General features: G+C 44.5%; 1 protein-coding gene across 2 annotated transcripts in view; it reads left to right on the plus strand.

Annotated features, from left to right (window-relative positions):
• The window catches only part of DCBLD1 (discoidin, CUB and LCCL domain containing 1), a 57,176-nt gene extending 42,002 nt beyond the window's left edge, over positions 1 to 15,174 (plus strand). Inside the window, exons 7-16 of one of the 2 annotated variants that reach the window (XR_013813960.1) lie at positions 5,311 to 5,351; positions 6,462 to 6,668; positions 7,040 to 7,164; positions 7,441 to 7,588; positions 7,689 to 7,787; positions 10,014 to 10,092; positions 10,319 to 10,368; positions 11,234 to 11,353; positions 12,927 to 13,540; positions 13,573 to 15,174. Coding sequence is in view for 1 of the 2 variants with exons in the window: in XM_079780237.1 (XP_079636363.1) it covers positions 5,311 to 5,351; positions 6,462 to 6,668; positions 7,040 to 7,164; positions 7,441 to 7,588; positions 7,689 to 7,787; positions 10,014 to 10,092; positions 10,319 to 10,368; positions 11,234 to 11,353; positions 12,927 to 13,429 (1,372 nt within the window). In the remaining variant the exon portion in view is untranslated. Of the gene's footprint in view, positions 1 to 5,310; positions 5,352 to 6,461; positions 6,669 to 7,039; positions 7,165 to 7,440; positions 7,589 to 7,688; positions 7,788 to 10,013; positions 10,093 to 10,318; positions 10,369 to 11,233; positions 11,354 to 12,926 lie in introns of both variants that reach the window. The other variant, XM_079780237.1, reaches the window with a different exon arrangement.
• Positions 15,175 to 17,381: the final 2,207 nt, after the last annotated feature.

Raw genomic sequence — 17,381 nt, forward strand, 5'->3', positions numbered from 1 at the left:
TGGAAGGATGAGATGTTGTAGAAAGCTTTATTTCTGTGGAATGACACCCCTGAGTTTCCAAGGTCCCATTTCCCTCCATCCCACCATAGAAGTGTAGCTGTGGCTTCAAAAGAGCTAGGATTAAAGCCCTTGCCAAGAGTTTCCGTTCCATGTTGGGGCATAGTCCGATCCAGCATCAGGCTGGCTTAGCTTGAGTCCCCGGTGCAGTCCATCAGCCCATTGTGTGTGGGGTCCACAGGCCACATGGCTTTGGAGGGAACGCGGGCAAATGCAAGGAAGCAGGAGCACAAAACCAAAGGAACCAGAGAGCCAAGAGAGTGAGCTAACGGAGGACTATGTATTCCCAAATTTTCCCGGGCTTGCAGTGGCCCTGCCCGCTCTAGCCAGTGACCTCTGTTCCCAGGTTTGACTGACAGGCACCTTCCCTACATCACCCCCACTCACTGCACATGCACCCGTCTTCCCCTTTGTCCAGTCCCTTCCCCCAGGGATGTGCAGGGAATGGACTGGGGGTTCCCTGGGGTGTGTAAAGTTGCAGCTTCCTGGTGAAGCTGCCCAATGCCGTGTTTATAATGTCTGGCCTCCCCTTTGTTCCTTCTCTGATGTTAATAACTAGTTAATTACAACAATACCACTATTACTTTTTATTTGAGGGTATTAGAGTTTAGTAATATTGTGTGTCAAATAAGGATCTTGACCACAAATGATAACATTGTTTTTGAAAGAAAATTTATTTTATGTTTCAAAGAACCAATTTGTGAACTCACAAGTATGCTTTGAGACAAAAAAATGATTTCTGGATTTGGGGATGTTGGCCTAAGCTCACTAAGTTACAGTCCAAAGGCCATGTGCCCAACACTTCAAAAGGCCAAAACGAAAAATGTTAGTTTGGAGTAAGGAAAGGTTTATTGATTGAAAAAGCTCCAACCGAGAAGATGGGAGACCTAATCCTCAAATCCATCTTAAGAAAGTACAGAGTTTAGGCTTCTTTGATGTCAAGGGGAGGCGAAATAGGAGGGCTGTGATTTTAAAACTCAGGCATCAAGCAGAATTCCTCTAGTGATTATCATATCTGTGTGCTAGACAAAGCAGGAGCTATTAGCTTAAAGGCTACAGGATCAACACAGGCTTGAACAAGATGGAGTCAGAGACCCAGCGTTTGACTCTGTTACAGTGGGGGAGGGGAAGCAGTGACTGAAGAGAGGGGAGAAGTTTGTTAGGTACCTTCATGAAGAAGGCAAGCCTTGGGTTTGATGGAAGGCAGGCCCAAGGCTTAGGGGGACACAGCAGTAGAGTCAAGACCAGGGAAGAGTTGCCAGAGAGGGATTGTGGTGGCCATTGGCACACCATGTCACATCCAACTCACATCCAGCAGGCTGGTTGGTGGGTGACTGAGAAGAGGCAGAAATCCCACGGGCAGTTGTGAGTTTGGGGGTGCAGGTGAGGGTAACTGGAGAGGTTGTTCCAGGCCAACACTTTCACAGGCATTGAAAGCAATGCTGCATGTAACCTACAAAAGGTAGTCAGCCTATAAGGCCTGGCCACTTACTGCACGCTCAGATGGGCTGGCTCACCTCCTTATATTTGTATTCTCTGCCTGCCATGACCTTCCCATTTGCTTTTCCCTATAGATGGGATTTTTTTTGCAACAAGAGACCCAAAGTATTTTTTTCATATTATCTAAACATTCAAAGACAAACTAGTTCTAAATTTGTGCCAAAGTTAAGATCTAAAAGCTTACAGATGCCTTTAGAAACTAAAATCTTTACTCAAATAAAGTTTATATTTATATACTAGTATGTGTGTGTATACATATATACTATATACAAATGAAATTTTATATGTATATTAATGCATACACATGTATACACATTGTTTTCACTTTTTTTGAATGCTTCTTTTGTACAAATATAAGATTTTCTTTTACTTTTGAATAAAAATTATTAAAACCACTGGATGATAGTAAACATTATGTTCTCAATTACTTCTGCGGTATCAATTGAGCTTAATACATGCGAAGCTGCTTTATATAATTTGAAATTAAACTTCAATGCAAAAAAAGAGTACCAAAATCTGAACCATTAATGGATTAGGAAAATTTTTGCTTCACATTCCGTATAATTATTTGAAGAGATATTCCTATTTTTGTGTTGATGTGAGTAGATAGAAAATCCAGAATTCTATCAAGGTCCCTTCTTCCTTCTAGCTCTGATTTTGTACTATGAGAGGAGTGAACTGCAGGCTAATAGTCTTTTTCATTCATTTAGATTCCCAAATCTTCAGGGAGCACTTGTTTTTATCTGTGCTGGTTTGCTGTTGGGGAACCAGTGTACATGCGGTCATTGAACTTCTGTTCCCACACATGATTGTTTGGTGTTCAGGAAAAAACACAGAAGGAAGCATTGCAGCTGAGGAAGAAAGAGCCCCTAGAGTAAATATCCAGGGCTCTTTTGGGGTTCATCCGGGGTCAGGTTACTTCCTGGATCTGGGGAGACCAGAATGGAATCAGGAAGAGGTGCTGACTTCACAAGAGCAGGATGGCTCCAACCAGAGGCCGGGAAGGCTTGTCTTTCTGTTTACATCAGACTATTCTTGATTGCTTCTGTGGCCCGCTGGGAAGGCTGGCAGTTCCTGGAATCTGATTGAATACATTCACCCTAATCTGTGGAAGCCTCTGAACCCCCACATCCCGAGGGCATTTTCTTTTTTAAAAGAGGACACTTACCCATGGAATTCTCTAAATGGTCATATTCAATTAGTTCCACAGAGTGCAATGGAAAAAAACCATTCCTGCTGATAATGGAGGAAAGTGAGGAAGGAGCTGTTAGAAGCTGAGACTTCCCTGGCATCTTCTTCTCAGGGGTCACTCCAAAGTTAACCCTCTTACCATAACTTCTCTTTTTCAACAACAGCAGCAAAATCTTAATGTTTCCTGGCAGTGGAAACAAGTGTAGGCTTGCAGCAGTATTGTTTGGGTTTATTTGGGCCAAATTTCAAGTGAAATACTTAGTGCAGGAACATTAGAGAAGATGGGAAAATCAGTCAAAGAAAGGCTCTAAATAAATCTTAATAAAAAATTAAGTATGAATTACAACATTGTGCATCTTTTCTTAAAGATCAGGAGAGCTGGGTCCTCCTCCCAGCTTTGCCACTAAATGTGAACTTAGTCAAGTCCCCTGACCCAAGTGGGTCTGAGTTTTATCATATGAAAAATGAATGGTGCCTGCATTTCATTTGGTACAGGGGTTATAATAGAACCTTATGTAGAGTACCTGGGTTGATGGAGTCTTGGCCTGAGGGTGGACAAAGAATATGAAAGAGAATATTAATCCAAAGAGTTTGACTACCTGTTACTTCTAAGAAAAACATTGATGGGAAGGTACTCATACTCTTGTGTAACTATTTTGGAGTTCTCTGTGGACTTCACAGTTCCATACTCTCTGTCCAATATTGCCATATATAATTCAGAGTTAAACATTTAAAATATAACTCATATTCTCAGATTGTAAAATAATGCCACACACATGACATCTACCTTTAAAAAAATATTTTTATTGATTTCAGAGAAGAAGGGAAAGGGAAAAGAAATAGAAACATCAATGATGAGAGAGAATCATTGATCGGCTGCCTCCTGCACACCCCACAATGGGGATAGAGCCTGCAACCCGGGCATATGCCCTGACTGGGAATGGAACCATGACTTCCTGGGTCATAGGTTGATGCTCAACCACTGAGCCACACAGGGCTGTCAACATCTACCTTTATGTGTTTCCTTCTAGTATCTAATATAGTAAGTACTATGTACATAAGATTAATCTTGAGAGTTCCAGATTTTCTATTGGTTCTATATATTTTTACACCATTGAGTTAGTGATGGATTTTTAGAAAGTTTAATATGGCGTTAGGTCTTAGAAATCGCTTCTCTTCCGAAGAAGGCAAGTACAGAACAAGGCTGATTTAATAAATTCTCCCATAAGATTAATACAGGCTGTAGAGCAGCAGGGCTCTGGAGGCCCAGAGATGAATGCCGATGAGCTGGAGGCTGTCTTAGAGCAATGAGGGCCAGTTCAGGCCAGTCAGTGAAATGCTTTGAATTTTCTCTCAGTGACAGCTGTCCCTTGTCATCCAGAAGCAGGCGCTGGTTCATGGCTTGGTTCTCGTTGCGACAGTGTGATCAGAGAGAGAAACTGGGTTGAGGCTGTTCAGAGCAACATGCTGGGGCAGGACCCCTAAGGAAAGGGGTAGAAAAGTCTGTAGAGAAGGCAGCTAGCAAATGACATGCTGTTCTTCTAAAAGTGGCCAGGCTTCTTCACTTCTCACCATGGTCTTTGATTGTTGACAGTGAGTGGGCCATTTACGGTGAATGCTGAATCAAAGGAAGTATTCAGGGCAGTGATCCTTTCTGCCTCTATCATCATATATTAACACATTGCGGACCAGTAGTTTTATTGCTAAGTTTCTATTGAACGAGTACAAAAAATGTTTTACATAAATGGTAAAGGCACGCTTTAAAATTAAATACCCATTGCATTTTGAAGTTATTTATTACATGTTCTTACAAGTTAATATTTTTTTACTAGTAAAGTATGATACTTTGTAAAACACTGTGTAATATGAAGTGAGAATTCTCTTGATCCGTCCGCAATGTGTTAATTAACTATAGGCCCAGTGCACGGATTCGTGCACCGGTGGGGTCCCTTGGCCTGGCCTGTGGGGATCGGCCCGAAACCAGCTCTCCAACATCCCCTGAGGGATCCCGGATTGTGAGAGGGTGCAGGCCAGTCCGAGGGACCCCACTGGTGCATGATCGGGGCTGAGGAGGGACCGCGGGAGGACTCCAGGGCATGTCCAGTCTGTCTCTCCAGTCCTGATCGGGGCGGACTCCAACAGCAAGCTAACCTACCAATCAGAGCGTCTGTCCCCTGGTTGCCAGTGCATGTCATAGTAACTAGTCAAACGATCGGACACTTAGCATATTAGGCTTTTATTATAGGATTGAGATTTAAGGTTGTTTGTGAAACTCTATATCTGTTCATTTCTTCTCAAATACAATGATTTTTATTCATAAGCAGTGTCTCAGAGTCCTGCTCACTTGTCACCTATATGAATTTAGGAAAGTTGCTTACCTTTGCTGGGCCTGATACTGAATGCCAGTGATGAGGCTGATAACAGTGGCCTTGCTGCGGGCTATGCCGATCACATGGGGTGTGGGGAGACTCTGTGAGCCCTGTGCTACCAGGTATAGTGCTGTGCCAGTCGTTAAGAGTCAGGTAAGCAGCTCACTTCCTCTGTTTGTGTTTCCTATTTCAGTGGTTCCCTGTCAGACAAGCGATTTCTGTTTGCCTCCAACGGTAAGGATCATGCTTTTCTTAAGAATTTGATATTTTCAATTCCTCGTGGTAGTTTATTCTTCCATATCCCTCAGGTGATACAGTTTAAAGGATTTTGGGTCCCCTCCCCCACCACCCCCCCCCCCCCCCGCCTCAGGTCACACATCACCAAGTATGCTATGACTTAAAAATACACAAGACAATAAGCCCAATTAATATTAATGTTAAGCAGAAAATATTTATAATCTAAGCTCGCTCAAACTTTTGCCAAAAAAGAATGAAAATTTGAAATGACATTTATTTTAAGATAAATTCCATGTTCGATTTTAACAGAAAATGCTTTTAAAAAAATTTTTTTTTAATATTGATTTGAGAGAGAGGTCTATTTTTTGTTCCGCTTATTTATGCATTCATTGGTTGCTTCCTTTATATGCCCTGACCAGGGATTGAACCCACACCTTGACATATCGGACGACACTCAGACCAACTAAGCTACCCGGCCAGAGCCAGGAAAGCTTTTAAATAGTACAACTTGGTTGGTAGGTTTCTTGAATTAAGTTATCGAACATGAGTATATAAAATAAAGGCTTTTTAAGATATTCTGTGTAATATTCTCCCTCTCATAAAGTGACATATTTTAAGAAGAACGATATGATGCCTTCCTTGTCCAGGAAGAGGAGTGTGGCCTTTACTTGGCCGCTCCACATTGCCTTGGACATGGGATAGTGACGGTCCAAAGGTCTATACCATGGATGTCAGGTGCAATTGACTGATCTTCAGAGCAGTTGACGTACCTGCTCTTCAAAGTACAGAGAGTGGAATAGACAAGCACCTCAGCATTTTAAGCCTTTAAGGCCCCTTGCACTTAATTAAAATCAGGATGAATTTAGGTCAGAAAGGGAAGTCTACACTAGGGACTAAGAGATGTCACTTATTGATGTGACTTCAATAAGGCCCATTGAAAACAAAAGCAGCAACAATTTCAAGATATGTAGTACAAGGGAGTCAAGTGCAAACTGAGTCATTAAAACACTAGCAATTGAATAATGGATTTGCTATCACAATGGAAGTAAAACAATTGACTATTTCTCGGTTTTATATCTGAAGTATTTCAGTGCTCTTTTCTCCTAGGTTGCAGCACATCCTTAAGTTTGGAAGCAGATGGGCAAATCAGAGATTCTTGGCAGTGGGTCGACGAGTTTAGAGAACAAGTTCATTGGTCTTCTGGCCACGCCCGACGTCAGGACCAAGGCCCATCATGGTCTTTGGGGGACAGCAGCAAGAACCACAAACAAGAGTGGCTGGAAATAGATTTGGGAAAGGAGAAGAAAATAACAGGTACTGACACAAGTGCAGTTTCACAATTGCGAAATGACTTGGGGTTGCAATTATGTTTCTGATTAAATAGATGCCTCAAAGTCCACTACATCTTAATCTCCACATTGTCTCGGTGGAAGAACCTGCATGTGGGTAGTAAATATGAATGTATGGATCAGAGAGCTGATACCTCCATGGTGAAACTTTTTATGGCATATCTCAGTATGAAAACACTCATCAGTGATCAGGTTTCTCAATGCAAATAAGACACGTTGGCCTGTGAAACGATTTGAGATTTCACATGAGTGGGGGAAATAGAAACCTGAAGTTAAAATACATGCTGTCTGTAACATATTTTAAAAACTAACCTAAAAATAATGTTTTCTTACAAGGGATTAGGACCACAGAATCCACACATCCAAATTTCAACTTTTATGTTAAGAGTTTTATGATGAACTTCAAAAACAACAACTCCAAGTGGAGGACCTACAAAGGAATTGTGAATAATGAAAAAAAGGTAAGAGAAACTCTGGGGGAAAGAACTGAGCAGGGGACCAAGCCTCCAAGTGTTTCATCGGCATGCTTCCAGAAAACAGATTCTCAGTACCACTTAGTTAGATAACTTGGCCTTTCTTTGCAGAACCTTGTATCTTTAATATCAAGAGTGTCTTTAAAAAAATGCAACAGACATAGAATCCTGGCTTTGGTTTCATGTAGCCAGGTATGAATGGGTTGATAAAGATCTAAAAACTGACTAATAGAATCTTCAGGAGAAGGTTACCTGTTTCCACAGGTGTTTCGGGGCAACTTTAATTTTCGGGATCCAGTGATGAACAGTTTCATCCCTCCCATCGTGGCCAGATACCTGCGGGTCATCCCCCAGACGTGGCACCAGAGGATCGCCTTGAAGGTGGAGCTCATCGGTTGCCCGATTACACAAGGTAGGAGTCTCGGTGGGTTAGTAAGTAATTTGATTGTGGCCATCTCCTTTCCCAAATTGCTGTTACTAATGTGGTTTTTCCCATATCTCTTCTCTCTCAGGTAATGATTCATTGGTGTGGCGCAAAACCAGTTCAGATTCCACGGAAAGAGAAGATGAGACAATCACAAAACTCATCCCCTCTGGAGAAATGTCCACAGGTAGAGCACTTACTGTTTTGTGATTTCCTCAGGAGTATAGCTGGTGCTCCATCCAATATCACAGTAGCTTCAACAGAATTTATTTTCTGTGTCATATAAATGGCTGGAAGCAGATGTGTCAGAGATATCTGCACATGTGTAAATGACGTATGCCTACAGCTACTCATTGTGGTATTGTAAGTAGAAAAGTTAGTGTTTGCCCTTCAAATGCTAGGTAAATATTTTATGTAAAAACAATAATACATCCATGCAACAGTATACTCTTTAGCCATGAAAAAAAATGTGTTAGTAATCTAGAAAGTTCTCTGAGATAAATTGACAACTTAAATAAATAAGCAAGGTATAGAACAGTCTATCTAGCACTCTAATATGTGTGTAAAAAAGGAAAAATAAAGATGTATATATTCTAGTATTTCTGGAACAATGTCAGGAAACATAATTTGGCTTTCGGTGGAGGAGAAATAGAAGTAGGAGATGGACATTTATTCTATACCTTTATATACTTTTTGAATTCTAAACATATAAATGTATATCATTTATTTGAGTAATGAATATTAAAAGGACATTTCTTTTTTCAGTATATAAAATAATTTGTATATTAATTTTATAAAATTTGGAAAGATTAGAAAAATATAAATAATATAAGTATAAATGCTATGAATCAGCTTCCATAGATAATCACCAAATTCCACTATATCAAATCAATTATATTTATAACTTTGAGGCAAAATCATAGCACAACATATATTGTTTTGTAGCATATATTTTTCACTTAACATGGTATTATGAGCATTTTCAATGTTATTAAGTAGTTGAAAAGCACAATTATTTGTATCTTTAATAGTATCTTTTCATCTGGAAATACCATTATTTAGTTAACCATTTCCTTATTGTTAGATGTTTAAGTTGTTAAATTTTCCCAAGATGTTTACTTTTATAAGAAACCCCACAGATATTTCTGTAAATTTCTAAGTTCCTTATCCTTTCTTGCATGAACAACACTTTTCCACTCCTGGTTGTCTCTATATTTTCTTCTCAAGAGTCACAGGTAGAGAAAGGTCAGAACAAATACTTCTCCTTTTGAGTAGTTTGTGTAGTTTCTACAAGCGTGGGGCCTGCCACAGTGCCTGGTAAAGTGGCCTCCTTTTTTAAAGCAGAAAGAGCTGTCGGAAGACATGGTCTGCTGTTTCCTGCAGCAGGGCGGAACTGCTGCTTGAGGCCAGCAGGCTGTATTTCCTTTCAGTCCTAAGCTCTGGTAATGAGAAGCCCAGGTCCCCAGGCCTCTTTTAAGGTCCAGGTCCCAGCTGCCCACTGTCGGGGGGAACAGGCTGCTTGAGCCGAGGGAGCAGCTCCATGTGGCTCAATTCTTCACCTGCCTGAATAGCTCCCGGCTGGGTGGGTCAGCTTTAAACCTTCCCCCAGTTCTGACTTTGGGAGTCTAATATGGACCAAGTAACAAGCTCAGAGTAAATGTTAATCCCCGAAGAACATTGAAAACTGCCTTTCGGAATGAAGTCTTGCCATTTGTGACAACATGGATGGACCAGAGGGTAATATGCTAAGCGAAGTAAGTCAGACATTGAAAGACAAGTACCATGTTTTTTCATTTATATGTAGAATCTAAAACAACAACAACAAAATAAGCAAAGAAACAGACTCATGGGATGGGGGTTGGGGAATGGGTGTAAAAGGGGAAAGGATTAAAGTGTTTTAACCCTTTGCACTTGGCTTGCTTTTTTCTCGAGCTGCTACTGATGCTAACCGTGTCGAGTCACACTCGACATCCAAGTGCAAAAGGTTAAATTGTCAGTCATAAAAGCAGTCACAGGGATGTAAATAACTATAGTAACTATCTGGTGTCAGATGGCCACTGCACTTATCGGAGTGATCACTTCATAAGTTATATAAATGTCTAATCACTATGTTTTACACCTGAAACTAATATACTATTCTATGTCAACTGTAACTGAAAATTTTTTTCAATTATTTAATAATAAGAAGAAAACTGCTTTGGAAGTAGGGGAGAGGGAATACATTTTATTTCTCTAAACCTTAACCAGAATTTTGAATTCTTTCTTCTTGCTTTCCAATGTCCATAAATGTCTAGCATGTATTCATTTCCTCATGCATTAACCCTTTGAAGGATTTTCAAATCAAGGTTGAGTTTAAGATCATGAAATGTGGTTGGAGGTCGTTCCTGTTCTAATGTGATGCTTCCACTCTTAGGAGCAAACGTCGCAATAGTGGCTGGTCCGCTGCTGCTCCTTGCCCTGCTGATTGTTGGAATCTTTGCGGCTCATAGAAAGTACGTGACTTTACATTTCTCCCCTACTTATGTAAACAATCACAAAAACAAAAAGTTTACCCTGCAGATGCTCATGTGGAGAAAGACAACATTGCTCCTTCCAAGATAAAATATTAACTTGTATTTTACAAACATGTTGGTTAGAGGTTGAAAGTTTCAAGTATTATTTTATAAACAGTACTGATCATTTAGAAACCCTTTCAGTGGGATTTTCTTGTCTTGCTAGGAGGAAGAAGAAAGGAACTCCTTATGCATCCGCTAACGCCCCCAAAACAGGTGGGTTGAAATTTCTGTCTTCAACTTTATTCTTTGAGGAAAGAGATAAGATCTGCCGATTAAAAGCACCATTCAGTCTTTTAAAATAAAATAAAATCCATAGCCTTTAATTTAACAAACTTATAAGGAAAGAATATATTGTATCTTATCTTTTTAATTCAGAGTTTTTAGGAGCAGTTTACTTTCCTTTTGTTCAACATCATCCCATCATTTATCAACATTCCTTTTTCTTCTTTTTGGCACTGGAGTTTAGGCCAACACCTTGCCTGTAATCAAGGAGAAGTTAAAAAAGCCCCACCTGTGAACTGTGAACTGAACACTGTCCAGCACTCAGCATCCGCAGGCTTCCCTTGTATTTTGCTCTCTGGGAAGGTGGGGGAAGGACTAGGCAGGGTTTGTGCTTGGGCTTCAGAGAATCCTTAGGACACAAGATGCCCAAGCCATGTGTCAGCCGCAGTCCCGAGAGAGGGCCGCGGGGCAGGGCCCCTGAGGATCTCAGACGCAGCTTGGGACTCCGCTTCCACCGAGTCTAAACAGCCAGCTGTGTTGATTCCTCGGGGTCCCAACTGCCATGGAAAACCAGGTGGTCTAGCATTGGGAGGATATGGGACCTGATGGGCCCACACATACATTTTAAAGGCACAGTGGGACGCATGGCTGGGATAGTGTTTGCTGTGGCTGTGACAACCTCGGCGTGCTGTTTCTACCACACACACCTGAGGCATATGCCCGCGAATTCACCACAAGGTCAGCCGGCAGAAGGCAGCCTGACCTGTGGCTCATGGAGGGAACACGTCATGGAGCCGTGCAGAATGCGCGCTGTCCTTCTGAGCTATCGCCTTATTCCCTGTCATCTTTGTTCCAGACTGTTGGAAGCAGATTAAATATCCCTTTGCCAGACATCAGTCGGCTGAGTTTACCATCAGCTATGATAATGAAAAGGAGGTGACACAAAAGCTAGATCTCATCACAAGGGATATGGCGGGTAAGTGTCAGGCCTCTGCTTGTGGGACAGGGGAGCCCAGGAGAAAAATAAGACTAAAATCCTGCTGGTTAGATGGGGTCCCCTAAGTCAGTAATGTGTGGCCCAGCTGGTATGGCTCAGTGGTTGAGTGTCGGCCCATGAACCAGGAGGTCATGGTTCTATTCTGGCTCAGCACACATGCCCAAGTGGTGTGCCCAGTCCCCAGTAGGGGGCGTGCAGGAGGCAGCGGATGGATGATTCTCTCTCCTCATTGATGTTTCTCTCTCTCTCCCCCTCTCCCTTCCTCTCTCTGAAATCAATAAAAAAACACACACACACACACACACACATTTAAATCAGTAATGTGTGAAGTTTTCTTTCTGCATTCTGTGCAGAGTTGCAAACTGATACTGAGGTATTTCTCAAGAGCCCCGTTCAGCCGAGGAGGCTCTTAGACCTGCTTTGGCTACAATGAAACCCAAAGCAATGGCCCTGAAGTACCACTGAAATCTGGAAACTCTTCACTAATCTGTCTTGTTATAGGTTTTGATTAAGGCGCTAGGAAAGAGGGACTAACGATGAGTTAAGTATGGCCCCTGCCCTTGAGGAGAGGAGATAAGAGGTGAAAAACCTGTCCAGTGTTAGAATGGCCTGGGCGTCCCTGATCCACGAGCTTTGGGAGTTAAGCTTTTCAACCTGTCTGTGGGGAAAGATCCGATTTTTGCTTTTGTTTTTTGTTTTTTAAATTTCTAATCCATCCAGGACTAATACTTTCCTAAAACACCATATGAATTAGTTGTAATGACGTTTTCCAAAAGACATACAGTTTACAAAGCTCTAAATTTTTTTATTAGACTCAAGGGACGTAAAATGACTCTCTCCAGTTGCTGTAGGTTTCTAAACACTTGCTCTCCATTTGTGTGACCCTCTCTGCAGATTTGCCCCAGGCAGTTCTCAGATCGTGCAGGCGTCTCCAGACCGCACTCTGAGCAGCTTCTGGCTTCCCAGAGTGTGTGCTGGGGATCAGCAGCAATGGGAGCTCCCTAGGAATGCAGCTTTTCAGGCCCCGCCCCAGGCCTCCTAAACCGGAAGTTCCCAGGCGGTGCATGCCCCATATCAGAGTCTGCGAGGTGCCAGTGGAAAGGTTGCCTGAGATGCCTCAGGGGCAAAGATGAGCATCTCCCCAACCAGAACCCACCTGTGCCTTGTACATCTTGGTCTCATCATCGTGCCTGGCCCACAGGCTCTCGGAGCAGAGCACCCTCCCCTGCAAACAGCTGCCTTCTGAGCAGAGCACCCTCCCCTGCAAACAGCTGCCTTCTGAGCAGAGCACCCTCCCCTGCAAACAGCTGCCTTCTGAGCAGAGCACCCTCCCCTGCAAACAGCTGCCTTCTGAGCAGAGCACCCTCCCCTGCAAACAGCTGCCTTCTGAGCAGAGCACCCTCCCCTGCAAACAGCTGCCTTCTGAGCAGAGCACCCTCCCCTGCAAACAGCCGCCTTCTGAGCAGGGCACCCTCCCCTGCAAACAGCCGCCTTGCCCATGCGTGCACCGCGTGGTGCACCAGTGACGTGTCTTCTGCTCTTTGGCTTTCAGATTACCAGCTGCCTCTCATGATCGGCACCGGCACCGTCACGAGGAAGGGCTCCACCTTCCGGCCCATGGACACCGAGGCGCAGGAGGCCGGGGCCAGCACCCAGGCCAGCAGCCACTACCGCTGCCCTCTCCCCCGCAGCCACGAGTACGCGCTGCCCCTGGCCAACCCCGAGCCCGAGTACGCCACGCCCATCGTGGAGCGGCACCCGGCCCGCGCGCACACCTTCGGCTACCGCGTGCCCACGCACCAGCACTCGCTGTCTTCCGGCAGCTCCTCCGCAGCCCCCGCCGCCGGGGCGGGCGCCACGAACCAGGGCTATCAAAGCCCGCAGAGCCCGGCGCCCACGGGCCCCGACCCCGGCTACGATCAGCCCAAAGCCGGGGGCTGCTTCACCGCCGAGGGTGCCGAGCCCGACGGCCAGGCCCCCGTGCACGATGCGTACTCAGCCCCCCGAGACTGCCTCAAGCCCCTCAACCAGACGGCCGTGACCGCTCTTTTGTGAACACCAGTGAACACAATGTGAACACAAGTGAACACAAGTGAACACAATGTGAACACAAGTGAACACAAGTGAACACAATGTGAACACAAGTGAACACAATGTGAACACAATGTGAACACAAGTGAACACAATGTGAACACAAGTGAACACAATGTGAACACAATGTGAACACAAGTGAACACAATGTGAACACAAGTGAACACAATGTGAAAGAAGCCTGCTGTGGTGCTGAGCACGGGGCTGGGCGCGGCACTGGAGGAAGGGAGGTGTGTGTGTGTGTGAGTGTATGTAGCGTATGTGTGATTGTGAGTGTCTGAGTGTGTGTGTGATTTCATAGGATCCTGCGGTGGAATCCCAGCGACCACCTCTCATACTGTTTACAAAGCTGTGCAGTTGGTTTTGTTCTGACCCTTTGGGCGCGAGTCTCTGGGGTTTTGTTAGGCTAGAAAAATAAAAATAAAAATTTTAGGCGGCATTGTCGTGTCTCTAAACTGTGATATCGAGCTGCTTTGGTGTACGATGTGCAGTCTGTACAGAGTTGTATTTAACAAGAATGAAAGTAACTTAAGTTCGCTTTATCCGATTTTAGTTCTGCGCAGAGGTTAAGTGGGAGATGCAGCTATTGCAAAAAAAGGTCTATAATGCTATGTTCTCTTTTTAAAGGTATGTCCTCTGATACTGTGTTAGCAGCAGGTCTGTTTAAACGTAATCTTGTTATGGTGGCTCATTTCCCTTCCTTTGATAACTAGAACTAAAAGCATTGTTAGCATTCTTCTCCTGGAAGGAATTAAATTACTTGAAGCATGAAAAGCACACCAGGGTGGTTGTTAACAATTATGATTGTAGATTAAACACACACACACACACACACACACACACACTCTCAACCACCTCAGCAACTGCCGGTCCTTTGGATGCCGGTTCGGGTGGATGTGCGGTGGCGGGTCTGGGCCTGCACTGGGCAGGCCTCTGCCTGCAGGGGGCCCCCCTGCCCTGCCCCGCAGACCTGCATCCCAGGGGAACTGCCTTCATCACACGTTGCTTCTTCCTCAGGTCAGACCTGGCAGAGACTGGCTTTCACATGCACGTCCACCTTTACAAACGCTCTGCAAAGCCACATGCTGAGACTGAACAGCAGCCATGAGGGCTGGCTCCCCCAACGAAATGAAGGTGGCACAGCAATTCCAGTCTGAATCACTGTGTCGGATGCTTTTGTACCTCAGAGTAAAAATATTGCTGAGGTCAGACGCCCACACTCTCTATGCGTTTTGTTTTTTTATTCCAGAAATAGCACATTGTACTCTGTGTGTTCTTGCAGAAGTGACCGAGGCCGAATCTAAGTAGAGCTCTTCACGCTGAGATGGTTTTGTCAGGAACACTTTTCCGGAGTATGTGTCTAATTCCCCATGAGCCCAGACCTCAGTTGTACCTCATCTTCCGTGGCTTTTATTTGAGTTTGCTTCGTGAGTTCACTGTGGGGGATTTCACCTCTTTTGCCAAAGAGGAAAATATGTTTGTTTGTTTTCATAGAAAATGTGGACCAAAAAAAATAAAATCCTTTCTCTAAATAATGTATTATAATCTTACTTGTATGATTATAACTTTCTGTGAAAAATATAAATATTATAATAGCGAGGGTGCTGGAATGTCACAGACTATCTGTTGGTTATCGTGGAGGACAAATGGGATACTTTGTGGCATTTACATGGTTTTATATACATACTAATATAATAAACTATGCCAAATCAAAAGCCTGTGCCTCTCATTGGTGTCTACCTGTGGCTCAGGCTCCAAAAACAGACAAGTGGTACAGGGCAAGAAGCATGGGCTTGGGGTCAGATGAGTCTTGGTTCCAAACCCTGATCGGCCACACAATAGCTGATGGCTGGGCGAGTTGTGGGAATCAATGAAGATGACCAGATTCGAACAAGCAGAGGCTAGTCAAGAGCTTGCCAGCTACCGCAGTGGCATCAGCCACATCACTTGCATTTTGGCAGAGAGAGACTCCAAGTCAGCAAGGAGTGGGAAAGGTTTACAGTGGGAAAAGGGGGAGGCTTTGGGATTAACCAGAAGTGGAGCTTTTGTTAATTAGGGGGACATGTTTGGTTTTCTCTGGTTGGTTCTAAGTTGGAAGTAGGGATGAAAATTAGGGAAGCTAATAGTTATTCACCAACGCCTAGAGATTTGAGGTCAATTATTACAGGTTTTGTTGTTGATTTCCTGGATTGTTACCAGAAATAGTGGTCTAATTTCCTTTAGGTCTGATTTATGGCAGGTTGGCTTTCTGGGCTGGTTACTGTGGATTATGGGTTGGTTTCTTGCATTAATTGCTGTAGGTTGTGAATCAGAGATCTATTTTTATAGAGTTCTGACCATCTCCCATTTATATATCCAGTCTGTTATTATAAACTAGAGGCCCGGTGCACGAAATTTGTGCACGGGGGGTTGGGGGGCAGTGTCCCTCAGCCCAGCCTGCACCCTCTTCAATCTGGGACCCCTCGAGGGATGTCAGGCGACCGTGCTGATCAAGGGAAGGCACCAGCCCCATTACCCCACTGCTGCAGCCACTGCCAGCCACTGCAGCCGCCAAGGTGTTTTCATCAACACGGACTCTAGTCCCTTCACTGTGAAAAAATGACAACTTTCTTTAGGCATTTTCAAGATGTATCTTTCATAGGATATGACATTTCTTTCTTTCTTTTTTTATCCTCACCTGAGGATATGTTTCCATTGATTTTTAGAGAGTGTGGAAGAGAGAGGGAGAGACAGAAACATCAGTGTGAGAGGGACACTTTGATTGGTTGCCTCCTGCATGAGCCCTGACCTGGGCCCCGGCCAGGGAGGAGCCTGCAACCTAGGTACATGCCCTTGATCAGAATCGAACCTGGACCCTGTGGTCAGCAGGCTGAGGCTTTATCCACTGAGCCAAACCATCTAGGGCAGGATATGACATTTCTTAGCCCCTCCAGCAGCGGACTTTCGTTTTTTCCTCCAGGAGTGAGGTGGAAAAACCCTAGATCACCTTCTTGAATTCTTATAACCCAAGTTACCAAGAACACTGCAAGTGGCAGCCTACAGGGAGCTTAGCCAATGAGCTGTCAGAAAATGTATTTACTCTCAAACTGGCTTGGCTCAGTGGATAGACCGTGGGCCTGCAGACTGAAGGGTCCCAGGTTTGATTCCTGTTAAGGGCATGTACCTTGGTTGGAGGCACATCCCCAGTGGGGAGTGTGCAGGAGGCAGCTAATCGATGTTTCTCTCTCATTGATATTTCTGACTGTCTATCCCTCTTCTCTCTTCTCTGTAAAAAAAATCAATAAAATATATATATTTTTAAAAAGGTGTTTCCTCTGCAGCTCATGCAGCCCCTGCGTTGTGTCCACTGGGCTAGGGGCATGTCCCTGCCACCCGGTGGTGGCCGCACACAGCGGTGGCCACTGGGGTCTCCGCACACCCCAGAGGCCAGCAGCCAGCCCCCCGTCCTGGGCGCCGGGCTGGGGGAGTGAACCCAAACCGCGCTTGGTGCTGGAGCATTCGCAAGCGGCTAGGGGCCAGGCGGGAATGGCGATGTGGGGATGTTCCCGCCCTGCCCCCAGCCGCTTGGCACCTGCACCCATAGGCTCAGAGTGGCCAGGGGGCGTTCTGGGACCCCTGCTGCTCAGGGCCTAAGTGCAGGCCTACAGGCTAGGAGCAGCCTGGGTCCAGAGGATGTTCCCAGGACCCAGGGCGCTCAGCGCCTACATATGCAAATTAACTGCCATCTTTGTTGGGTTAATTTGCATACTCGCTCTGATTGGCTGATGGGCATAGCGGAGTGATGGTTAATTTTGCACGTTTCTCTTTTATTAGATAGGATGACCCTGAGCCCCAGGTTCCTCGTGTGTAAAAATGATACGAATGTGCCTTCCTCCAGGGAATAAGCATTGTCCCAATGAATTACAGATAAGAATTC

This window comes from Cnephaeus nilssonii, assembly GCF_951640355.1.
Source record: "Cnephaeus nilssonii genome assembly, chromosome: 9".
Lineage (NCBI taxonomy): Eukaryota > Metazoa > Chordata > Mammalia > Chiroptera > Vespertilionidae > Cnephaeus > Cnephaeus nilssonii.